This window comes from Solanum verrucosum, unplaced genomic scaffold (genome assembly GCF_900185275.1).
Source record: "Solanum verrucosum unplaced genomic scaffold, falcon-dt-bn FXZP01000142.1, whole genome shotgun sequence".
Classification (NCBI taxonomy): Eukaryota; Viridiplantae; Streptophyta; class Magnoliopsida; order Solanales; family Solanaceae; genus Solanum; species Solanum verrucosum.
The window spans coordinates 67,663-94,616 of record NW_026020259.1 but is presented as its reverse complement, the minus strand read 5'-3'; the positions used below and the strand labels follow the sequence as shown (position 1 = coordinate 94,616).

General features: G+C 36.1%; 2 protein-coding genes across 7 annotated transcripts in view; both read right to left on the bottom strand.

Annotated features, from left to right (window-relative positions):
* LOC125833455 (DNA-binding protein S1FA-like) overlaps window positions 1–26,954 on the bottom strand; it is a 73,754-nt gene that overhangs the window by 33,334 nt on the left and 13,466 nt on the right. The window lies entirely within an intron of this gene.
* Window positions 1,125–16,972, bottom strand: LOC125833440 (uncharacterized). 6 transcript variants are annotated; one of them, XM_049512597.1, is made up of 11 exons: window positions 16,886–16,966; window positions 14,794–14,893; window positions 13,810–14,030; window positions 11,651–11,781; window positions 11,477–11,568; window positions 4,769–4,908; window positions 3,341–4,078; window positions 2,862–3,268; window positions 2,058–2,156; window positions 1,829–1,966; window positions 1,125–1,438 (listed from the first exon to the last, which is right to left on the bottom strand). In XM_049512597.1, exons 6-11 carry the CDS (start codon window positions 4,860–4,862, stop codon window positions 1,286–1,288), a joined length of 1,629 nt encoding a protein of 542 aa, XP_049368554.1. In that variant the 5' UTR covers window positions 4,863–4,908; window positions 11,477–11,568; window positions 11,651–11,781; window positions 13,810–14,030; window positions 14,794–14,893; window positions 16,886–16,966; the 3' UTR covers window positions 1,125–1,285. The 6 variants fall into 6 exon arrangements, with proteins under 6 accessions (XP_049368554.1, XP_049368552.1, XP_049368553.1 ...); XM_049512595.1 differs by lacking the exon at window positions 11,477–11,568 and having other exon boundaries at window positions 16,886–16,972; XM_049512596.1 differs by lacking the exons at window positions 11,477–11,568; window positions 11,651–11,781.

The window sequence follows — 26,954 nt, the reverse complement described above, 5'->3', positions numbered from 1 at the left end:
AATCAGAATCAAATGCATGTTTGACCAAGTTTTATACAAAATACTTACTTATTAAAAAATAATAAAAATAATTACTCTATATTTGACTATTACTAATTTGTGCAGTCATTTAATACTTTCTCATAAATGAATTGTTGGGTGTGACACAACTCTTAAAAAAGATATTTAAGGACATAAATCAATTAAGGGTAAATTTACAATATGATTCAATGTGAAACCATAAATATAAACGTGTCATTTAACTTGATCTCATTTGACATTTATGCTTTTCAACTTTGAGTGTTTGGATTGACTTAAAAAGTAGATTTTAAGTCAAATATAAAAAGTAGAGGGAACGAATTGGCTTTAAAAAATAGTTTTCAAGTCAAAAATAAAAAGTCAAACTGAAATAACTTTTAAGTCAAAAAATAAAAAGTTGGGGGATACCTATTTTTGAGTTTTGACTTATTTTAAGTTATTTTTAAACTTATTTTAAGTCATTTTTTACCTTGTCAAACACTTTATAACTTATTTTAAGTCATCATTGACTTATTTTAAGTTATTTTTTATATTTATCAATCATTTCCAGAAGTCAAAAATTGCCTTAAAAATAGGTTTGACCAACTTTTTAGTCGATCCAAACAGCCTCTTACTTTTGATTTTTGATTCATTTTAAATCATTTTAAACATATTTTAAGTTATTTTTAACATTGCCATACACTTTCTAATTTATTTTAAGTCTTTTTTTTTAAAAGTTACTTTTATATTTGTCAAACACTTTTAGAAGTCAAAAACTGACTTAAAAGTAGGTTTAACCAACATTAAAATCAATCCAAACACCCTCTTAACCTTGTATAAAATTGAACAAGTAAACACGCATGTCCTACTTGACGTCCTACGTGGTAATTCGTATCCTACATGACATCCTGCATGTCGTCCTACATATATTAGAACGCATGTATCTACTTGTTCAACTTTATACAAATCTACTTGTGAACACCCAAAATCTACTTGTCCGCGTTAAGGCGGAGGAATAAAGGAGGTACACTCTTTTAAGTCCCCGTTAAGGCGGAAGGAAAACAGGGACCTGCAGAAGGCGCTTGCGTTTCGATTTGATAAAGAGTAAAAGTAAATCAGAAAAGAGGTAATAAGGAGATTCTTTACACATTTGAAAGAAACGACTGATGACATGAAAAACATTTTCTGTACAAACTTTTGAGGTGATACTAGTTTTTCCCCCATTTGAGAAATGTTCTAAATACATATTTACACAAGTTCAATGCCCAATAAGTCATAGCTAAATAAATCATTTTTCTTTCATGTCGTCGTCATCCAAAGCGGTTTTCTTGCAGATGGGACACACGTTCTTCATTGACAGCCATCTTCTTATGCACCCCACATGAAAATCATGGATGCACGATTTCAATGTCCCGACGTCATCCATGTTAACATACTCTTCCTGTCAAATGCAGTGGCATACGAAATGCACTTGTTAGAATCGTAAGAAAAGCAAAAACACCATACAAACTACTAGACTGGTAAAAACTGCTCAATGTAGAGTCTAGTATCAACGAGTGAACTCACACGGAGTGATAATGATGGAAAGGCACCTTTCAAGTTACATGTTAATCACCATTTTTAACAGGTTACAGATAATGTTTATCATAGAGTTTACTTCTAACTACATAATAAATCACAATGATTATGTAAATATCTTTTATGCTATTGGTGCATAGAGAACTTAAACTCATCGCATAAACTCAAAGGAAGGATCTAAAGTGCTTGAAGTCATTATATCTAAATATTTGACCTGCATTATGTACATTTCTGACAAGATAACAATACTCACCAAACAGATAACACAATTTCCTTCCTCATGATTTTGGTCTGAGGAACAATAAATTGACTCGGTCATGCACTTTGAAATCAGTTCCTCCGACAAGCCAGTATTGACATGGCCAATTCTTTCTCCCAGAGCAAGAAGTTCCTGTTCACGTCAAAGTATCAAAGCTGAGAAGACGGCTGCAAGTTGAAAACAGAAAGCAAGACAAAGGTGCAAGTAGAGTTTCAGAACTTACCTCATAGCCCATGTCGTCAATGTCAAGTCTCATGTCCCTATGCTGATCAAACATGCTTCTGGATCCATAATAAGTAGAGCGGTCTGGAATAATAACACCCTGAAAGAACCCCCAAAGTTTCACATTCAACACGTCTTGAAGGAGATATGTTCAGAGATGGTAGAAATGATTAACGAAAATATCATATTAAAGCCAAGTTACTATCTACCACTATTTGTATTCTCCATTATGCCAGATTGGAATACACAAGTGTCCATACAAGAAAGCAAAATAAATCCACTAAATTATGAGTAATAAAAATTGATGAAAAAAAGTAAGGATCCCCGAATGAATTTCATCAAGACTGATTGGATATAAGAAGGATCACAAGTCAAAACAGTTTAACACAAACAGCTTAAATTAATGACACAAACCTACATATCATAAATATGTGTGCATGCATATTCCCAGTTAATCTTTCAAAGTGAAGCGCATTTTCCCTACATTAGCTGATTAAACAAATGCACAAAATACACCTGGGTAGCATCTATGATTTACACTGAAATGATTTACACCAATATATACACACACATGTAAAGCAAAATAAGACTGGGACATTCCTGTGGCATGAAGCAGAAAGGTCATATTTTCATAAGAGGAAAAGAAAAACAAAAGACTGGGACATTCATGTGGCACAATGCAAGAAAACTAGTCACACCCATGATGCAAAAGACTTGTGTATTTGATATAGGGAGCCTAGACAGAAGCTAATCCCCTCACAAAAGGACGACATGCCAATTTCTTGAATAAGATGAGCATACACACCTCAGATGCAAGTTGCTCACGGAAACCTGCCTCACCAGCCAATGATCTGTACCTATCACTAGATACCCTAGTTCTCCCATTTCGGTCACTACTACGCAGTCCTAGAGTAGACAATGGTCGTGAATGTCTTGAGGCGTAACCTTCAGCAAACAACTGTGATCCATCATCTGAAGTCCCAACATGCCCATGACGCATATAGCTTGAAGAAGTCCTGAAAGTAGAGGAAGATCTTTGACTGTAGCTACTTCGGACTCCCCTTGAAGATGGCAAGCTGCCAGGCAAATGTTGAGGAAGGGAACTTCTGTTGGAGGTGAAATCATTGTGGTAATTCCCCATCTCCAGAGAGGTAGAGATGTTGCCGGTAACCATATCATAGTGGTTCATATCATAACAAAAGAAGCTTGCATCTGCAGTTTACAAAATATTCTTATTAAAATCAAAACACAGCAAAGGATAACAAAACAATTTAAGAAACTAACCAGGAGCAAAGTTCCTCCCATGAGCAGCTGCAGGGGGCATGACAGCATGGTTCCATTCCCTTGCTGAAGAATTCGAACTTGGAGCTAGATAATTCACTGAACTACAATAATCAGTGGACGTTCTACTGCTGTTAGAGTGATGTGAAGGAGTACTTGTTATATGTGCCCTTCCTACATTATTTTGCAGATCAAATGCAGCTCTGCTTCTTACATTCCTCTGAGAACCCTCACCTCCAATAGACAGACTATTACCTCTGTAACTAGGATGTAAACCCCAAGTTGTGTAATGGGGGTCTGGATTTTGTTTTTCCTGCCAAGATTCAGAAGGGAGATCAGATGAACTGCCAGCATCGAAGTATCTGCTTGTACTACCACTTTCGCCACCTGCAGGTATACCAGGACTCTTTCGTTTGTACGGCCCTCTCCCACTACCCATTGTGAGGTCAACAAGGCCACCATCCACCCCATGATATGTCTGGCCGCCATGGGCTGATGAAGATGCTTGATGTGGATAATTCTCATGGATCATATGAAAGCCTCCAGTACCTGAATGCAGAAAAGGATCATGAAAAGGACCTTGAACCTGTGGCTGACAGTGTGGAATTTCCATATTTGGATTCGAGGAAGAATATCCACTTGGCCTAGAGGCATGCCCCTGAGAAGAATGGTGTGCCCCGTCAATTGACATACTGTCCACTGGATAAACAATATTACTGCCTTCCGGAACACCGGCCCTTGCTGCAATTAAAAAGGAGACATTAACATGAGAAGGCTCTTTACTGTTTATTTATGTCCTCCCTATTTCAGACCATATAAATGGTCAACAAAGGTATACTTCCAATCTATACAGCCAGAAGGCATTATTTTGTTCACTACCCCTCAGCACTTCCACAAGAGTGTCCTGTCAGATTGGTAATTTCCATGTTTAGCCAAGGTCAGTTCCTTTAATCAAAAGACAAACTCTGCTCTTTCAGTCCAACAGTCTAGTTCAAAGGCCATCCACTGGTTCTATACGTAGGTAGATTTTACATGGACCAGCTTTAATTCCATTTGCCTACAGGAGACGATCAATCATGAAGGCACCAAAAGGGCACATAATCTCAACACATGGATTCTGTCTTATAAAAAAGATGGAGTATTGAGTGATTTTATACTTTTAGCACTAATGTGATGATAGGATCATCTCCATAATTTAACGAGTTTATGGGCATTACACATCAATAACCAAAGGAAGGGAAAGAATGAAAAGGAACCATCATGATTTGCTTAGATGGAGAGGGCTAATGGTATGTTATGAAGTTGCAGCTCCAAGACATGTGATGGATTTACTAATAGACCAATTCCAGGCAAAACTTAATAAGACGAAAGATTGGTCAAGCTTTATGTTAAAATGAAATCTGTACACCTAAAAGAAATATCAGTAGTTACCGAAAGGCAAAGGTGCCTGCTCTGGAACATTCCATCTCTGATCATCTTCCGTCCCAAATATCTGAGACATGTTGAATGAATTTCTGTGCCCCATTGTACGTGAATGTTAGCAATAAATTTATCTCTCCGCGAAAAGAAATCTGCATTTAAATAACAGGAGTCACCTCGTCATTTTTTTTCTTTAATACTGAAAGGAATATAAACAGTTACTCGGTGACACATAATTTGACCATTCAGCTATACACCACAACATGACACATCAAAGATCCACATGAATCAACGACACACACCCCCCCCCCCCCTCTCTCTCTCTCTCCTCTTTCCTTCTTAGTGCACAAAGTAACGTATTGGAAAAGTATTGTCGATCTCCCCTTATCTTTAGAACCCGGACATGAATTCTATACAATTTCTTATCAAACAAACTTAAGACTTTTATTTCTACAAACCCCTACTCAAACCTATCTTCTTACAGAAACTTAGGACCTGTTTGGCCAAAACGCCCACTTACTGATAACAAATACAAGTCAGCAGAGAAAAAATGCTATCAGAAGTAATTTTTAGGAAAGTCAGGGAATAAGCTTAGGATTTCACAACAAAACAGAAAAGCTTGATCTAAAATTGTGTAGCTCCTTCACATAAAGTAATCAAAGAAAAGACATCTAGATGTGGTAGAATTATTTTTACTGAAAGCCACAATTAAATCTCACAGAGATGTGAAACTTACATATCAGCATGCAGGATTAGTCAAATGTGAGCTCATATGGTCCGCGGACTAAGCTATCCTGGGACTATAGTCCTGGTAAAATAATCCTTTGACTAATTCATCTCACTTGGGAGGTGAGATAAAATAACATCAACGTTGATGGGATAAGTGGGGACATCCCAGGATTAGGTTTCGGATTAAATTTATACTTTGTTTGGTTAAAGGTATAAATTAATATCAAGATCAGACATCTAGATGTAGCAGAATTCTTGCACTGAAAGCCATAATTAGATCTCACAGAGATGTGGAACTTACAATTGTGTATCAGCATGCACGATTAGTCACATGTTTAATGGGCACAAGACAAACTACTTGATATGGCCAATCTGACGCAGATGATTCTTCCTATATGCTTAAAACCATTTTTTGCTTCCGATAGTTTTATGTTAAAAGGTTTTTCTACCCCACTTAGGTAGGAATAAGGTCTGCATACGCCCCACCCTCCCACTTGTAGGAATATACTGGGTGGGTGTGTTGTTGTTAGTTTATGTTAAAAGTTAAGAGAAATACTTTGTCATATGTTGAATACATCCAGGTTAGTGGCATGAAATAACTTGTTTTTGGCACAAGGCGGTGAGAGGTAAACCACTCACTGAGAAACTTTTCGTAGGAGGAGATTTCAATGGACACATTGGGTCAACCCCAAGGCCCAAGGGGTTATGACGATGTGCATGGAGGCTTTGGTTTTGGGGATAGGAATGAGGGAGGAGTCCCGATTACTTCCTCATTAGGAAGAATGATAAAAGTCTTTGTAAGCACTGCAAGATTATCCCAAGTGAGAATCTTACTATCCAACATAAGCTCTTGGTGATGAATTTGGAGATGAAGAGGACGAAGAAGAGGGTTGTGTGAGACCTGTCAAGGATCAAGGTGGGTAGTTTGACTATGGCTAGTGCTCAAGAGATAGCGGAGAAGTTGTTGTCCATAGAGGTGGGGGTTAGTGGGGATGCGAACAATATGTGGGATAAGACAACTAATTGCAACATGGAAGAAGTTAGAGAGGTGATGGCGGTCTCAAGAGGTAGCTTAAGTGGCCATAGAGGGGATTGGTTGTGGAATGGGGACGACCAAGGGAAAGTGGTAGCAAAAAAGGTGGTGAAGTGAAGTTGGTGGAGAGTAAGAATAAAGAGGAAAAGCGGACACATAGGGAAAGATATAAGATAGAGAAGGAGGTAATTTAGCAATTACAACGACAAAAATGAAAACTTCTAAGCATTTGAATGTAGAACTAAAGAACAGAGGCGGGGATAAAATTGTATAGGCTAGACAATGCCTGATAGAGGAGGGCCGGAGGGATTAGACGAAGGTGACAATTATATTTCCATAAATTCTTGAACAAAAAGTCGAGATCGAGACATTGTGCTTAGAGACTTGGAGAATTACGAGAAGTGTTACAATTTTGGGCATGTAGGTGAATAAAAGTTGAGAAGGTTAAGGGTGTGATTCAAAGGATGCACAGGGGAAGGGGAAGAGCAATTAGCCAGACAAGATCCGGATGGAATTTTAAAAGAGCACAGGCAAGGAATGTATGAAGTGGCTGACTGAATTGTTTAATGTCGTTTTTTAAGACAGCAATAGTGTCCGGAAAAATAGAGGTGGAGTACAATGATCTGTTGTACAAGAACAACGGTGACTTCCAAAATTGCAACAACTATAGAGGTATCAAACTCCAAAGCCACAAATTTAAGATAGGGTGATGGAGATAAAGGTGAGGAAGGGCATTTCTATTTTCGAGAACCAGTTCAGATTCATGCCGGGAAATTCAACTACAAAAGTCATTCATCTAGTTAGGAGACTGTTGGAACAATATAAGGAGAAGAAGAAGGGCTTACACATGGTGTTCATCAACCAAGCATACAACAAAGTTCTAATGGAGGTGCTTGAAGTCTAAAGGTGTATTTGTGGCATACACTAGTGCAATTAAGAACATGTAAGAGACTCAAAAGCACTTCCCATGAAGTGGCACCAAAGATCAACTCTTAGCCCATTTTTATTTGCCATGGTGATGACTGTATTGGCGCGACAAATCTAAGCCCACTATTCTAGTCATTCTTCTAGCAACTTTCAAGTAAAATGTTCTCTAGAACTTTTTCTCCTCGGCTTTTTATTTATAGTTTCTTTATTTATTAAGTAAAGTGCTTTATTACTAACCAGTACCATAGAAAATACAGAAGGAGAACTTAACCACGGCTAAAAGTTCAGGGAATCTAAAACATCCCTAACTATAAATGCTATTTTGAAAGCTCACCAATGTCACATAATTATGTTTTGTATATATCTAGATTTAACATGAAAATGTGATCTTTCTCCCCCTACAGCATTTATCTCTCCTTGCAAGGCAGACGATCCCATATAATACATAAATGGATCATCTCCCTCAGTTGTGTCTATACTGTCTGTTTTCTGTCTCTGCCAGCAGTTCAACAACTGCTTCAGTTACTGTGCATAACCCAAAAACACCAGATATGTCTAGAAACAAGCCCATATCTGACAAGTTGGGCTGCAATGAAGACATAGATGACTAATTCAGGGGAGTGTTCACATAGAAAACATCTGCTTCACAGAGTAAATCCTCTCCACTGGAGCTTATCTTATGTTAAACATGCTTCATGTGTAGCTAACCATCCAAATATTGACACCTAACTTTTTATTCATGATATTGAAATTTGGGTTTTGCTCATTTGGACATTGTTCCCACAACTTCCTTTATTACTCTTCCGGTGCCAATTCAAGCTACACTAATGATGTCTTAAAAGTTGACGTCACTGCAGCTATTTGCACTAATCGAGTAGATTTTATTTTTTTGGAAAATGGTAAGGATTGTATTTAAAACAGCACTAAGAATGTGTTGGGAGCTCTGTACAATCTGGCAAAGTAAAAAAAACTACATCCCATCCTAGGCCTGTAGGGACTCTAGCAGCTAATCGAGTGTAGATTTCTTTTTGTGCGTGTTATAAACAATTCCTTTCACAATATAATTACCAGCATACTCCCGAGGAAAAATCCCAATGCCCATTCTTTCCTGTGATTGTTTACTTGTTCAAGTACTACTCCGCCAACACTGTTTGGGTGATTGATTACTATTTCTGTGATTTTGTTTTAGTATTTTCTTTTGGAGTTTAGCAAGACTCAAGTTATTTCACCACCTTGAGCTGAAAGTCGAGAGAATTATGTCATTTTTCGTTAATAAATTCAGGTTAATAGTATGAATAGTTCTTCATGATTGTGTCATAATTAAGAATACTAAGAATTTTAAACATTATTTAGTTTAAATATTCTCTATCATCATATATGTTCTCACTACTTACTCAATTAGTATTTTTTTTTCGTTTACTTATCTTCACAATTCAAAAGCTAAAACCTCGCCGAGGAACCTCGACAAATAATAAGAGGTACAATATAGAATTTTTCTTTTACCGCAGAGGTCGTCCAACAAAGCTATAGAAGTAAATGAAAAGCAGAACTGTCTAGGCGAAAGGTTTACTCCTTAATATATAAATGGCCCAAAAAAAATAAAACCGCCTGTAGAAACAAATTGCTATCTATCCAATAATAATGTAAAGCCCCAATTCATATACATAGCAGGGAAGGCTCCCTTTCAGTGTGTACTTCATGGAGAAAGGCTTCCAAGAGAAAGTAGATATTTACTTCTCCAATACATCCATTCCTCTTGTTGTTGTCATACTAGCTACCATCTGTATCATCCTCTGTCGCCCGTACATATAGTTAGGCTCTTAAGTGTAGAAGGACTATAATGCCTGGGTCAGTGATTAAAAGAAAGAGAGATTTTCTTTGATTTTTGAAAGGAATAGAAAATAAAGGAAGCTCTACGTCTCCAACTGGGCTATTGTGGTCTAGATTAGCATCAACATAGAATTTTTTGTTTCTTGTCTTTACATTCTTGGTCCCTTGATGGAAAAAGTTAAAAACCTATAAGACGATTATTACAGTTCAACTTGAATTAGGTTTTATTAGTTAACCATTTTCCATGTCTAACACAAATATTCAAGTTGTAGATGTCATCCGCCGCCTCCTTTTCGGCGTACTCTTGAAATAAGTTATTTTTCACAAAAACAATATTTACAAACTGAATCACCTTCACAGTAGCACTTATGCAACAAACATTAGCTGCCGAACCTTTTCTTTGTTATGTTCCAGTTACATTATATCTTTCTTAAAATTAAAGCATAGATTCTACTTAAACGGTAATCTTAACTTAGCAACTTTGAATGGGTCTGATGACGAGGAATCTCTTACGTTTATACATCTGTGAGAGAGTCTATAATGGTTAATGGAATTTCATTTGAACTTTGTCAGGAATAGCAAAGGATGTTCACACAGAGATCATTTATCCCCATTACTTTTCTGCTTTGCCATTGAGATGATCAATAAGCTGCAGGAAAACCAATAAATGGAGCATGTCTGAATGGTTTTATGATAAAAGCTATCAGTAGACCATAGACTGAAAAATCAGATCTAATATAAGCAGATGATACTAATTTTCTAAGCTCCTCAATTGAGACAAATCTGTCACCGTTCAAGACCTTGACATAGTTGGTGGCAGTGTAGTGGCTCAGAACAAGTACAACGAAATCGGAGTTCAAACCATTGGGAGGTGCATAATAACCATTGTTCTAACTACAATCAAGGGGTGATTGCACATGAGTTCCTTACTAACAGCCTGGATCTTCCCCTAGGAGGCAAATTCAAGGAGGGAGAGCTTTGGCTACTATAGCTCAAGAAAGTATTGAAAGGATAGAAAAAGAAGTACAATGTCAAAAGGAGGGAGAAGTATTTGACAGAAAAAGCTCTTATCTACATCTTCATATTCTAGAATTGGTGCCTTAAAAAACTGAAAATCTAATGAGATAGGCAATTTTCATCAGGTGAGTTGGGAGAGCTGGATAGAGACAGAGCCCTATACGAACAGATGAGCCTCGGTAGGAATGGAAGCCTTAGTATCTGGAAATAACTATGTTCAACTGAGCCCTTTTGGGATGGTTATGGGAGATAGAAATAGATGAAAGTGTTATATGGAGGGAACTGATCAATGAAATGTATAAACGCATACATCTTGGATGGTTATCAAAGAGGCGAACCACCCTTATAAAACAAGCTAATGGAAAAGATCATGAAAAAGAGAGGACTTCCTGAAGTTTAAAGGAATCTCTTTTAGGAACGGAAACTGTACACGATGTTGACTCGATATTTGGTGAGGTGGTATTATTCTAACCAGCTGAATTTTCTGATCTCTTTTCAAACACAAACTGCAAAGAAAGCCAAGTTGTGGAGATTCTTAATGCGAAGGTTGGGCAGATGGCACCAGACATACATTTAGACAAGTATACAATACTAAAAATTGACAATGTGGAAAGATCTCCTGGCAACTATACAAGCTTTTCATGATTAGGGTGATAAGATGGTCTGGATGGTGACATTCCCAAATTATTCTCCAAGAAGTCTTACCATACTTCCTGCTTGAGGGGAGAAGTAAGACCATTTGGAAGACAATATGGAAATTGGAACCACCCAAAAAGTGGCATCTTTCACATGAAAAAGGTACATTATGGTCAATGACGGAAGTATTGTTATAAAGATAACAATATCATTGAATTATACAGTATTATCCATTTCAAAAACAATATTAAAGTCAGAAGACCTTAGTGGTAAAGAGATGTGAATCATTTCTAAGCTCATTAAAACTTTATGCTGCCTGCTTTCATGCTCAAGATTAACCCAGAGCAATCAGAAAACAAAGCCAACACATGGACAGCTGACAAGTTGTCTGAATATATGAGCCTAAAGAGCAAATTGTCACTAAGCAAGCCAATGATAGAAATGACACATCTATTGCATATAATTTAACCAAAATTGATGCAGTCATGATAATTTCTTTCTAAATGTTAACTTAGTAAGGATTAGAAAATGGGAAGAATAAGTTGTACTTATACTGGGGATGGATATCTAGGACCTTTCCTATTGAACTACTCAAAATTGAATAGGAAACAAGAACACAAGCTAAACCACTTGACTACTCCTGCTGTTTCAACAAGATGACACGAAATATTAAAGATAGCTCATTAATAAAGCTAAAAAGAGAAACATATCACCACAAGTACCTTTGACGAGCCATACCACCAAATAGACATGGCCAATTTGGTTCCCTCATCCCATGGCAGTCTCACTGAAATATGTTCCATTAAGAAGAAGCCACTAGAATTTTTGTGTCCATCAATCTTTCTGATAATGACTGTTTCAAGGTTCAGAACTCAGGCAAATGCAGGACGAAGAGCGAGGGGTGGGGGAGGAGTACGAGAGTATCTCTGGAAACACTTATTAATGTTGTTTTTATGAGATGTACCGGTGTAAAGAGCATATGAGAGTTTAGAAAGAAGCAACTGCAATCTTTTGTATGAAATGAGCCAAAACAAGTTGGCTTATAGAGAGATAGAAACTAAATGGATAATGATGGTACGAGACAAGTAAAGAATAATCTTGTCAGAGGGAGAAAGTATAGAAATAAATTTGTCAACAGTACCAGATATGCTTCATGCTTGACTAACTAAGTTTAGTACGAAATATTGAGAGTACAAAATAGGGATAGAAGCAAAAACTGTGAAATGGCTGTAAAAGCTTCCATCATTGCATCTACTTGCAACATGAAATATAAGAGGCACCTCCTCATGAAGATTGTGGGTAGTACAAAAGGATGAATAGTGACGGGTACCAATGAGCCCCAAAGAACTAGATAGAAATCCTCAAAGCTATAGATGTGTTACTAGTTAGAGAATTTTCTTACATCAATGGGAGCTCAACCATAAATACATAGGCTAACTGGTAATACACATGTTTTCTCATTCATCGCAACCAACTATGATAGTTGTCCTCCAATATTGCATAGACCAAGCAACATTATGTTTAAGTGTTCTAAGGAGTTGCAGCAGACTTAGCAATATACTAGCATCAATGTGCTACATCGTAGTGGTACAACTACGAAAATGTACCTTCCATTGGACCCCAGCTCTGCATTGTGATGCCATTCAGAGAATATATTGATCAGGATTGCTCTCTCACTCTATTTCGAACTAAGCCATCAATAGAGTAAGATTACAACCTAAGACTCCAAAGGGGCACAGGAACACTAGCTCAATAGGCTCAATTAAAGGAATTACCAGCATACAATTGAATCAGGATAAAATCAGCTGTCATTGAGAAAAGAGAGAGAGAATGTTGCATCTAGTGAGCACTACAGTATCTGCTCAGCGTCTCTCTCTTAACCTTAGAAGGGATATTGTAATAAAGTTGCAACACACTCAAACTGTGCACCATTCAGTTCTATTCACCAGCAAACAATTCAAAGTATCCACAGACAAGAAATGGTACACATCTGCCCCCATGTCACTACCAACAGATCCACCATTCCAGAGAAAGTAAACAAATCCCAGTCAAAAATGTGCTTTGGAAGCAGCATGGTCAGCAAGAACCTCATCTCGTATCATCAATAAAAAATGGCATAAGCAAGACAGTCTTTCCAAGAGAAAGTGGCCTCATACTACCAGCAGTTGTCAAAGTGCAAAGGAGTTCCACAACTACTCAGAAAGTTAGCTTCAGCCTGTAGAATGAACTTCAGGTTTTCCAGAAATGCTCACCCCACAGTTAGTGGCAGCCTGTAAAATGAACTTCAGTTTTTCAACAACCCCTCACCCCCCAATAAGTGGCAGCGTCTAAATGACTTCAGGTTTTCAACAACTTCTCACCCCATCAAAGAAGCATCTTTCGGAAGGTCATTAATTCTGCAACAATAGCAGAACCTATTTCCTATGAGCTCTTCACACTCAAAGGTTGAAGGGTAAGAGACTGCAATAACAGCAGTTCAGTCTAATCAATCTTGATAAGAACACCATAAGAATGAGATCTCTTCATAACCTGCCAGATTGACCAAGAAGTTGCTTGCAACATCATGTATGATTGAGGTTCTATACAATAGCAAAGCTAGTTAGCTATCCACCAAAGAAATACCCTGCAGGATCTCCCAGATTATTTTTCAGTGAGAAAGATGAGAAGAATCAGAAATATAAGTATGACCTATCCTAATTATCTGAGACGGTAATAAGAAATCCGGACTGAGATTGAAAAAAGAAAGGAAGAACAAGAAGATGCTAGAGCAAAAGCTGGAAACAAAAAGAACAATGTAAGATGAGGAAACTGCTCCTTAAAATAAGTACTATTAGATAGAGATATGGCTGGACTGAGAAAGGTAGGTACCAAAACCCCTCACCTGTACTTGCAATATGTCCTCATCCCAAGCCCTCACATCAACTTATGTCGTGTCAAAACAAGATATGCCAATGGAATGACATTTGATCATCATGCCCAATATTAAGCTCAAATCAACTCCAACAAAGCCCTAGTATGAACTATTTAGCCCAGGAAACCCATTCTTATGAATCTAGGGCAATATCCTTCATCTGACAATAATAAGCCACCAGCCTCCCTAGCCTGCATACGAAAAACCATCTAAACCTAGATACTCTGAAAGGAAATATAGGAAAATGCTAGCACATAATCCTAGGAACTCAGTGCCTAAGCAAAAAATAGAGATTACAAGGTGGGCGCTTAGCAGAAAGATGGGAGATAGATATTTGCTACTATAAAGCCACTGTCACATGGCTTTGGATAAATGTTTGCATAGAGTCATTTAAGTTAGTTCCTCATATTTCTTCAAGTTCATATCCCAGTGCATACAATCCCAAGTATCATCAAAAAATTAGACAACAAATGCTGAAAAGGGTCATAAACAAGAAAAAAGATCATTTATAAAAGAGAGCAAACAATATAAGCTTTATTCAAATAAAGAAGTTAATGAAATAAAGCTAAATGTTTTTCAAGTTCTCGAAATAGTCCAAGGGAAGTAACTTTACATGGAGCCCAAAAAAATAAAAAGTATATTATAAGCAAATACAGACTGCCCAGTGCTAAAATGTATCACTGAGTAGAATAAAGGGACTGATCAAATGTTATTTCCTTACTTTATAAATGGAAGTGTTCAAATATGTAAGAGGGAATTTTTTGAAGAATAACATTGACATATCATAATATGTGGCATCATATCCTCCTGTGATCCAGGAGAGGTATTGGCCAAAGAGAACTCCCGACATCTAAAAGCAACACGGTGCAGGCAGATGCTCCACCTAAATTTTTTGAACGATAGATCTCAAAGCTAACAATTTGAAAATTTACGCAAAAAAAAGGATATGCTTACATGAACAAGAGAGTCTCACTCAAATCTGGTCAGCCACAAAGGAAAAGTATTATGTCTTCAGGTCCTTGCAAGGTCTTTAACTCTGCGGCTGTGTGGTATACTGTTGCAAATAAAACATGTTTCACTTGTGTTGGACAAATTATGAATCAATAGTACACATCAATGGCATAAACAAAATATTGATTTTTAGGGACCACTGTAATACTATATGCAACTAAGGCCTCGCAATCACAAGTTATGATTGTCTCGTGTCCTTGCAAAACACAATACCAACTATCAACATGCATATCTAAAGGAACTCAAAATGCATCCATGAAATCAATTTCAGGACAATGGAATGTGCAATCAACGGCATAGCTCATGGTAGAATGGCATAAAACTGACTCTCAGCTCCATTTCTATTTGACTTAAAATTCATGGACAAGGTGTAATTTCTTATCCAAATAAGTTGCATCACTATGAGACTCAAATCCTAGTTTATTGGAAAAAATTCACACTGAGACCTCTATATCCATGGATCCATCACATCTCATCTTTCTTTGGTCCCTAGACCCCATAGGTGAATTTAACTCCCTAACAGTTATAATACACTGGCCACCTATTTTTGAGAAAAGGAACTTCACGCTGGTCATTTAAAAGCCACACACACTCAAACATGGTGAAAAAATTATCCTAACCTTACTCGATATAAAGAACTCAAACAAGAACAACAACATAAACCACATAGTCCCACACGGTATAAAGAACTCAGAGGTATTACTAGATAAAACTGACTGCCACTATGAGTGGCTAAATGTCAATGTTCCTCTTAGACCAAATTAGAGACTCCACCCTAGCGAGGGAAATAGAACTAAAATAATTAACAATAATAAGAAAAGGAAGCGTGCGCGTGCGCAAACACACACACACACACACATATATATATATATATATATATATGTAGATGGATTTTACCATTAGCTTAAATCATCAAAAAAAAAAAAAGGTTCAAGTCAAATTACTCGTTGTATTTACTTGGGTGAAACAGAGAGGTTTGTGGAATGGAGGTAAAAACAGAGGAATAAGGATTTTTCAGTGATTTAGCAAGTTAGAAAGTGAAGAAGGGAACTACTACTTCAAACTTTCCATCAAAAGAGAAAACTATATCACTTTTACTGCTCTTCCAATCATACCAAACAAAACTAAGCCATGAATACTTCACAGGAGTGTAATTAACCAACCAATTTCTCTCTTTTATCCTCCCTCTCTCCCTCCTTCCCTTTTTGATAAATAATTAATGCTTTCAGAAACTCCTATATGCAGCATATAGCTTCCTGGACAGCAAGATTTCCACATTTACGATCTCTAGTTAATGTAGCCGCTTACCAAATTGGTGCATCAAATATTCAATTTTCTTAACAACAACAACATACCCAGTATGATCCCACTTGTGGGATCTGGGGAGGGTAGTGTGCGATGAATAACTACAAGTATGGTTCACTTCCAAACTGGGAGACAGCGTCGGTCACATGAATCATCAATATTCATTGTCCCCTTCCATTCCAATCCTCAAAAATGATGTCTTTTCTTAATCCATGAGTAAATAGTCTATAGATTCTACTTTCTTCGAAATTCTATCAAGTCCCCGGTATTTATTTATAATTTAAAACAAAAAAAACATACACTTGATAACTTACCATCAAAATTAAAAAACTAAAGGTTCAAACAAAAAAAAAATCTTAGATAATAAGTAGAAAAAAAAAACATAAAACAATTATTCATGCAAAATCTGTAAAAGCAGCATACAACAAAAACTAAACGATCGGGTGAGAAGATCAGCTCGGAATAAATAGTTTCTTTTGGTTAGAATATCGCAACAAATTAAAGCCTAAAACCCAACAAAAAATCACAAAAAAGGAACAAAACAACCGCAGAAGAACATAAATTTGATAAAATAACAACGATCGGGTACGAAAATCAACTCAAACCCAATAATTTTTACAATCGATCAACCGAACAAAACCGAAAAAAAAACATTAAATAAACAAACAAACAAAGGACATGAACTTGATAGAAACAATAACATAGACTAAACCGATGATCGGTGAATTACCGGAAAAGTTTTGCCGGTGAAGAAACCGGTAGCTTTTGCTTGTGGATGATCGGTTGATTGAGACGAATAAATTTAATTTATGAATAAAAAAAAATTTAGAATTAATATAGGGAGATAATTATTATTTTTATTATTAGATATTAGATAAAGAAAAGACAAACACGTAAAGAGAGAGAGAAAAAAAGAGAGTAATTTTGTGCACTCAAGGCAAATGAATTTACATAGCGGTTTGGATTATTTTATAGGAGTAGTGGCCTCTCTTTTTCTTTTTTTCTTTTTTTTTTTTATTCGATAGTAGCATCTTGTATTATTCGATCTCGAGTTTGAATTCTGATTAAGAAATGTTTCCCCCAAATGGAGAGAACGGGTCTTGATCTGAAACGCTTCTCCCTTAATGGAGAGCATTCGAAATAGTCGAATGTTGATGTAAGTGAAAAACCAAAAAATATAATATAACATAAAAAAATTATTTTTAATAAATATTGTTATGGAGGTTGAATGTTATAGAGATATTTGAATGCACTATTAATTCAAGCTTTATTATTTGTTAATTAAGATATACGTTGTTTATTTGTTTATATTTGGTTACTATTCATGAGGCAAACATGGAAGTTAGAATTGTTATTTAGGTTATTATCGGGAGAGATAACTTTATGCATATTGATGAGTAATTCAAGAATTTGTGAGATTGATGAGAACGTCACACATTGTATTGAAATAGGATGGATGAAATGAAAGTTCACGTATGATAAAAATATGTCACAAACTTTTAAAGGTGAGTTTTATAAATAATTGTTAAACTAACTATATTATATGGAGCAAAATGTTGACCGATCAACAATTCATACATTCGAAAAATGAAAATAGCAAAAATAAATATATATACCAAGTGAGATAGAATTACATACAAATATTATCATTATTATGTGCACGCTATGTGCACAGAAGTCAAATTTTATGACTTATCTTCTTTTTTTTGTCTCATAAGAAATAATGTACTAATCGAAGAAAAATTTATTTAATTTATGGGCGATTGCTATTTTCATAAAATTTTTCTCCCAAACAGTAGTAATATTCATGCTTGTCAATCCTAGTTTACACGTAACTCTATTTATTATGGTTAATTAATATGTTAAAAAGATAATATAAAATTACTATGCTCAAGTAAAAAAAAAATATACGTAAGACTCGTGATATTTTGTTGTTTTAATAATTTTGGCACAATTAGTAACAATGCTTAACTTTTGTTATTTAAAGTACTTAGAAAATCAAATTATCTAAGATGCTATGAGTTATTTGCTTGGGTGTCCAAATTGAGAGAATCAATTTAAAATTTATTACATACTTTCTCGATCAAAATCATTCACCAATCTTGCTTAGTGTGATTTATATCTTCATTTGCAAACAATTATATTAAAATGGAGTTTATCCTATGTGTACTAAAAAAATAACAGTTTAGATTTTTTTTGTAAAAAAGGTTATTAAAAATAAAAAAGTGAAGAATTTTCAGAGAAAATAAAGTAAAATAATGAAAGAAATCCCGACTTATGGGTTGACATAACTTGATTTGGTGTTGTTAGTGAAAAATTACAAAATAACAGAATTACAAGATTATAATTGAAAATAAAAATGAAGAAATAAATCTCTTCGCTGAGACGCAGATATCTCGCTCTCTTTAAGGAGATTCAAGCCCACTGTAGCAAATGTTTTTCACCGATCCAGCAGTAGTCCTCTTGACTTGTCCCCTCCAAAATACAACATCCTTCACAAAGTATAACTCAACAACTCTGGACAAGAGTTGAGTCTAAAACTCCACAAAAAAGAACACCTCCATCAACTAATAAGAACTCTATTTTTGACAAACTTTATGCACTTTATATTTTTCTTATGTCTAAAATAAATGAAGACCACCACTATTTATAGTAGAAGAAGTCTTCCTAGGAATAAATAGAAAGATAATGAGATACTAAATAGTAAAGATAATGGTCTTAGAAGTTACATATGTTACAAGATATAATGAAGGAATAAAGAATGAAATAAAGAGAGGGGGTGACAAATGCCTTCTACGGCAAAATGAAGATGCTGCCAAAAGGACGAAATTATAATGCAAAGGTGCAAATTAATATAATAAAAATATAATAAAATATTAATATTAAAATGCTAACAAACCAAATAATCCTCCACTCATTTTAATAATATTAGATAAGAGAGTCCATTAGCTGAAGGAAGATTACTATGCATAATGAAGGTGTGCTCCGCATTGAATCTCCACTTAGTGAAACAGTAATTTTTAATCCAGAGTCGTAGTGACCTCAGACTTGAACTATGACTGCTTAAGGGAAATAAAATATCACTATCCACACATAATAATCAAGGTGTTGACATGAGCTTTAAAAGCCAGCACGTTATGGCCATGTGCTATCCCGATTTCATGAGTGCTTTTGAGAATAAGTCCAATTCTCATAGGAAGCGACCTACTTCCACACTCACATAGGTGAAATCTGTCGAGAGTGCTCCTGTAAGCTTAACACTCCACCTATACGGGCTACACATATTCATTAAGAGTTTTATCAACTCAACCTTCACAAATCACTACAGGAAACAATGCACTCACATTATAGGGAGGGAATAAAAAAATAGTGTATTTTTCAAAACAAGTCATCATATGATTAGTTTTCCCTTTGAACTGGTTATATGATCTCTAGTCCCCGGGTTGGGTTTCCTCATATATGACTCGAGGATTTATAGGCTTCAATCACATCCCTTCGTTGTGCTCCAGACCTTTTCTCTCGTTAAGACCTTAGTAAGAGGATCTGCAAGAATATCACAAGATTTGACATAATCAACATTAATGGTACAATTTGTCAAATACGATCTTACATTACTGTGTTTCCTCCTTATAGGTCTGAATTTACTGTTGTAATAACGATTTTGAACTCTACCAATTGCAGCGGTGCTATCACAATGAACTAAAATAGGAGGAATTGGTTTTTCAAAATAAGGTATTTGATGAAATAATAAATCTCTTAACCAATTCGCTTCCTCACTAGCTGAAGCTAAAGTAATTAGTTCGGCCTCCATGGTAGAGTTAGCAATTATAGTTTGCTTTTTTGATCTCCAACAAACAACAACAACACCTAAAGTAAGGACATAACCAGTGGTAGAACAGGAATCACCTGATAATGTGTTCCAATCTGCATCACAAAAGCCTTCAAGTACAACATGATATATTTTATAGAATAAACCATAATTTTTTGTTCCAATTAAATATCTCATAACTCTTGTTATAGCATATCAATGTTCATTACCTGACTTGCTTGTAAACCTACCAAGTACTCCTACTGTATATGCAATATCAGGCCTAGTGCAATTAGTCACATATCTCAAACTTTCGATTATGCTAGCATATTCCTTTTGATTTATTACATCATTTTCACTTTCAACAGAGTGAACACTTGAATCAAAAGGAGTAGTAACATGCTTACAATCAAGAAAGTTATATTTTTTCAAAATTGTCTCAACATAATGTGACTGGTAAAGGAAAATTCCCTCACATGTTCTTATTATTTTTATTCCAAGAATAAAATTTGCCTCACCAAGATCTTTCATATCAAAATGGCTTCTAGGAATATTTTTAGCTTCATCAATAACATTCATGATATAGCCAAAGAACAACAAATCATCAACATATAGGCAAATAATCACATGTGAATTATTCCAAGACTTATGATATATGCACTTATCAGACTCATTTGTTTTAAAATCATTTTCAATCATGCAAGAATCAAATTTTTCATGTCATTGCTTTGGTGCCTGTTTCAAGCCATATAGGGATTTAGTAAGTTTACATACTTTGCTTTCTTGGCCTGCTTCAACAAAAGACTCGGGTTGATCCATATAAATTTCTTCATTTAGGTCTCCATTTAGAAAAACATGTTTTACATCCAATTAATGAATTTGTAAATAAAAAATTGCAGTCATAGCAATTAAAAGTCTTATGGATGTAATTCTTGTTATCGGAGAAAAAGTATCAAAAGAATCTAGGCCTTCTAGTTGTTTAAAACCTTTTGCAACTAGTCTAGCCTTATATTTATCAATAGATCCATCCGGTTTCAACTTTTTTCTTAAGACCCATTTGCAACCAATTCTTTTACAACCCGATGGTAAATCAACTAACTTCCAAGTTTTATTAGAAATCAGTGATTCCATTTCATCATTTACAACCTCTTTCCAAAAAATGGAGTCATGTGAAGATAAAGCTTCTTTTAAAGTGAGAGGGTCATCTCTAACATTAAACACATAAAAATCAGGACCAAAATCTTTTTCTACATAAAAATAGGAGTAGTGGCCTCTCTTTTTTTTTTTTTTTTATTCGAGAGTAGTATCTTGCATTATTCGATCTCGAGTTCGAGTTCTAATTAAGAAATGTTTCCCCCAAATGGAGAGAACGAGTCTTGATCTGAAACGCTTCTCCCTTAATGGAGAGAATTCGGAATAGCTGAATGTTGATGTAAGTGGAAAACCAAGAAATATAATATAACATAAAAAAATTATTTTTAATAAATATTGTTATGGAGGTTGAATGTTATAGAGATATTTGAATGCACTATTAATTCAAGCTTTATTATTTGTTAATTAAGATATACGTTGTTTATTTGCTTATATTCGGTGACTATTCATGAGGCAGACATGGAAGTTAGGATTGATATTTAGGTTATTATCGGGAGAGATAGTTTTATGCATATTGTTGAGTAATTCAAGAATTTGTGAGATTGATGAGAATGTCACACATTGTATTGGAATGAGATGGATGGATGAAATGAAAGTTCACGTATGATAAAAATATGTCACAAAGTTTTAAAGGTAAGTTTTATAAAATGATTGTTAAATTAACTATATTATATGGAGTAAAATGTTGACCGATCAATAATTCATACATTCGAAAAATGAAAATAGCAAAAATAAAAATAATGAGATAAATTTATATCTATACATATACTAAGTTATTAGGACTCCTAGTCCAATATTCCTAGTCTAGTACTTGTAGGAGTCTTATAGTTTGAGTTATGTTCTATTACGTCTCTATGCACTTGTACAATATAAAGATATTTGATAATGCATACATGCTCTTAAGGCTGTGAGTTATTTGTTACATGGTATCAGACGTCCAGTAATACGCATTGCTAATCCAAATTCCCTTCTATCTTATTGTTCTTTTGAATCTTTTCAGGTGATATGGCTTCCCAACCTCTTTCAATTCCCTCTTCTTCGGATATCTCCTTGCCTTTTTCTACTACTATTATTGCACCTGCAGTCACTTCTTCAGGTGCTACCAGTACTACTTCATCAAGCTCTTCTCGTCAACATTTAATAATTCCTCCATTGCCTTCCTTATCTTCATCGGTCTATGTCCATTCTGCTCCTCCCAACATTCTTCCTAGTTCCTCTATGGGTCAAATTGGACAGCCCACTCTCTTACCTTATGCTGGATCAATGGAACCACCAATTCCATCAATTTTTCACTCTGCGGCGGCATTGACTGCACCTAACGTCACTAATTTGGTGACTATCAAATTAAATTCTGTTGAAGATTATCTCACTTGGCGTACTCAATTCACCTCCTTGTTACTTTCTCATGAACTTGTTGGCTTCGTAGATGGCTTTATATCTACGTCGCCTCAATTTGTATGTGATGCATCTGATAACCAACAAGTTAACCACCACTATCGTACATGGCTAAGAGTTGATCAAAGTGTACGTTCATGGTTGTTTGCTACACTATCCAGAGAAGTTCTTGTTGATGTTCACTTTCTGCCTACATCGCGTGATATTTGGCTCTCTTTGAACCGACGTTTTATGGATGATAGTCAGGCTAAATCAGTTGAACTCAAACGTCAACTTACTATTATGTGAAAAGCCGATTCCATGACAATTGATGAGTATCTTCGAGAGGTTAAAAAGATAGTTGATTCCCTTGCTGCTATCAACTCTCCAGTTCCTAATCAAGATTTTGTAGATCACGTTCTTCTTGGGTTAGGCAGGGAGTATGACACATTGGTTAGCATCATAACTCACTTTCCAAGTCAACTATCTGTTGAGGAACTTCGCACTAAGTTGTTACTATATGAGCAACGTCTGCAACGTTTTAAGGAATTCGACTCGGTTGTCTCTCATCAAGCATTTGCTGTTCAAAATGTATCTTCTAATTCATCCCTTGCATCTAGTAGTCATGGCATATCACATGGGGGTCGTGGCAGAGGTCGTTATTCATCATCTAGAGGTCAGGGTCGTGGTGGACGAGGTCGAGGTCGAGGCTCATTCCATCGAAATCAGCCACAACAAGTCACCACATCCAGTAATATTTCCCATAATGGTTTTCATGGGCAATCCTCATCAGGTACTGTTGGTGCCTCTACTTCTCCTTATCATTCACTCTGTTAGTTCATCTTTACCATCCGCTAGACTCTTAGGAGCTCAACCTTCCTCTCTTATTTGTCAAATTTGCGGGTTTCCTGGTCATTCGGCATTACAGTGCACTAATCGTTTTAATCATGCTTTTGTTGCTAATGATCTTCCTAAGTCTTTTGTTACTATGTCTGTTGGCGAAGCAAATAACCAGACTAGGTATTTTGACTCTGTTGCATCCGCTCATATGACCCCTTCGAAAGGTAATTTCTTGCATAAATCACCTTACACTGGCCTTGATCGTGTTTTGGTTGGAAATGGTACTTTGTTCAATATTGATAACATTGGATATGCTCAATTGCCATCTAAAACTCGTCCCCTCCACTTGCGCTCCATATTTCATGTTCCCCAGCTTCGTCATAATTTACTTTTTGTCAAGAGGTTGTGTAAAGATAATAATTGTTTTATTAATTTTGATTCCTCTTTTGTTTCTGTTAAGGACAAAGCCTCGGGTCAAACTCTCCTGCAAGCCTTCAGTAAGGGTGACGTTTATCCACTATCATCTTCATCATTGTCTTCTTCTCCTCAAGCATTTGTTGCTCTACGTCAACCTGATGATATTTGACATTGTCGATTAGGTCATAGTGGAGCTCATACTTTAGATTGCCTTAGGAAAAATAATTCAATTACTTTGCTTAACTCCTTCAGTAATCATTGTACACCTTGTCGATTAGCAAAATCTAAACGGTTACCATTTAATTCAGTGGATCATTGCAGTTCTTTTATTTTAGATATTATTCATTCAGATGTTTGACAATCACCAGTTTTGTCCAACTTGGGGTATAAATATTATGTTATTTTTGTTGATGATTTCTCTCGTTTTACATGGCTTTATCTTATGAAAATTAAATATGAGGTTTTTGTACATTTTTGTGCCTTTCAGAGGCTAGTGGAGAACAAATTTAACACCAAAATAAAGACTTTTAAAAGTGATGGAGGTGGTGAATTTGATAACATGGCTATGCTTGCACACTTTTCTAACTCGGGTATTTCTTTCATAAGTCTTGTCCGGACACTCCTCAACAAAATGGGGTTGCTGAACGGAAACATAGACACATTATTGAAATAATGCGTACCGTTCTTGCAGAGGCTACTTTACCATCTCACTTTTGGGTTGATGTCGCTTATTACGCTGTTTATACCATCAACAGATTGCCAACCCCTAATTTACAAGGATTTTCTCCTTTTGAAAAACTCTTTCATCGCCCTCCTGACTATAATTTTCTTAGAATCTTTGGTTGTGAATGTTTTCCAAATATGTCATCTCGAGTATCTAACAAGCTCCTTTCCCGTTCAATCCATTGTATTTTCCTTGGGTATGCTTCCAACTCTAAAGGGTATCGTTGTCTAGATCCTAAAACAGGTCGTGTATATGTAAGTCGTCACGTTGTCTTTCATGAGTTAGTTTTTCTGTATGCCACACTGTGTTGTCCCTCGCAAATATCACAATCCTCCACCTCATTTGATCATCTTGTGGTTACGTCGCCTTTATTTCTGATACAATCATCTACTCAATCTAGACCTTTTGTGACTTCTTCCGACTTTCCAGTAACTCAACCTCCTCCTTCTGCTCCTTGTTCAACCTCTACCACTATACAACCATCTGTTGATCCACTTAGTGAGTCCCACTCTGAAGATCTTTCACCAACTATATCTCTCTCTTTGCCCACTACTAATTATTCTACTTCCACTTCCGCTAATACATCTCATGCAATGCAAACTCGCTCAAAATCTAGAATTTCTAAGCCTAAGACTATGTTGTCATTGAGTGCTACTTTTCATGATACCGAGCCCTCTTGTTTCTCACAGGCAGTGAAAAATCCCAAGTGGCAACAAGCTATGGCAGACAAGTTTAATGCTCTTTTGACAAATAAAACTTGGGTTCTTATTCCTCTTCAACCTAACATGAACGTGGTCGGTTGTAAGTGGGTTTATCGCATTAAAATAATTCTGATGGGTCTATTGAGCGGTATAAAGCTCGGCTTGTAGCACAGGGATTTCATCAGCAGCCTGGCATTGATTACCACGAGACATTTAGTCCTGTTGTTCGTGCTACTAATGTTCGTATTGTACTTTCTTTGGCAATTTCTTTTTCTTGGCCTATTCGTCAGTTAGATGTTAAAAATGCCTTTTTGCATGGGGTTCTTACAGAAGAAGTCTTTATGAAACAACCTTCTGGCTTCATACATCCAGAATTCCAGACTTTCCTCACCATGTCTGCAAATTAGCTAAAGCTATTTATGGTCTAAAACAGGCCCCGCGGGCATGGTTTCATCGCTTTAGTACATTCCTTCTTTCTCATGGTTTTATTTGCAGCAAATTTGATGCTTCAATGTTTATTCACCGTTCCTCATCAGGTATTCTTATTTTATTACTTTATGTTGATGATATTATTCTCACCGGCAATCATTCTTCCCTCCTTAATCAGTTCATTAGTCTCATTTCCCGTCAGTTTGCTATGAAAGACTTAGGTGATCTCCATTATTTTCTTGGTGTTCAAGCTATTCGTTCATCTCATGGTCTCCATTTATCTCAGCAGAAGTACATTTCTGATTTGCTTCTTAAGTTTCACATGCATACATGTAAGCCTGTACGTACCCCTATTGCTTCTCGTACTTCTGTTTCTCTCATGGATGGTGAATTACTTTCAGATCCTAGTGAATATAGGAGCATGGTGGGTGCTCTTCAATATTTGACCATGACTCGTCCAGATATTGCCTATGCTGTTAATGTTGTATCTCAGTTCATGCATGCTCCTCGTACTACTCATTTGCACTGCGTGAAGCGCATTTTCAGGTATTTACAGAGTACTCTTCAGTATGGACTGTTCTTGCGTGCCTCTTCTTCAATTTCAATGGTGGTTGCTTACTCTGATGCTGATTGGGCCGGCTGTCCCGATAGTCGACGTTCTACTACTGGGTTTGTTGTCTTCTTGGGTTCCAATCTGATTTCTTGGCGTGCAAAGAAACAACCAATAGTCTCAAGATCATCTACAGAGGCCGAGTACAGGGCTATTGCTTATACTGTAGCTGAAACCTCTTGGATTCGTCATATTCTTCGAGAGCTTGGTCTTTATCTTCGTGAACCAGTTCGAGTGCTTTGTGACAATGTTAGCTCAACATACATGTCTCGTAATCCAGTGTTCCATGATCGCTCCAAACATATTGATGTTGATTTTCATTATGTTCTTGACAAAGTAGCTCAAGGTGATTTGGTTGTCCAATATGTGCCTTCTCGTTTGCAATTAGTTGATGTCTTTACAAAGGGCTTACCCTCATCTCAATTTTGCTTTTTACGTGACAATCTGTCCGTAATGTCATCTCGTCCAGATTGAGGGGGCATATTAGGACTCCTAGTCCAATATTCCTAGTCTAGTACTTGTAGGAGTCTTATAGTTTGAGTTATGTTATATTACGTCTCTATGCACTTGTACAATATAAAGATATTTGATAATGCATACAGACTCTTAAGGCTGTGAGTTATTTGTTACATAAGTGAGATAGGATTACAATTTACATACAAATATTATCATTATTATGTGCACAGTATGTGCACAGAAGTCAAATTTTATGACTTTCTTCTTCTTTTTGTCTCATAAGAAATA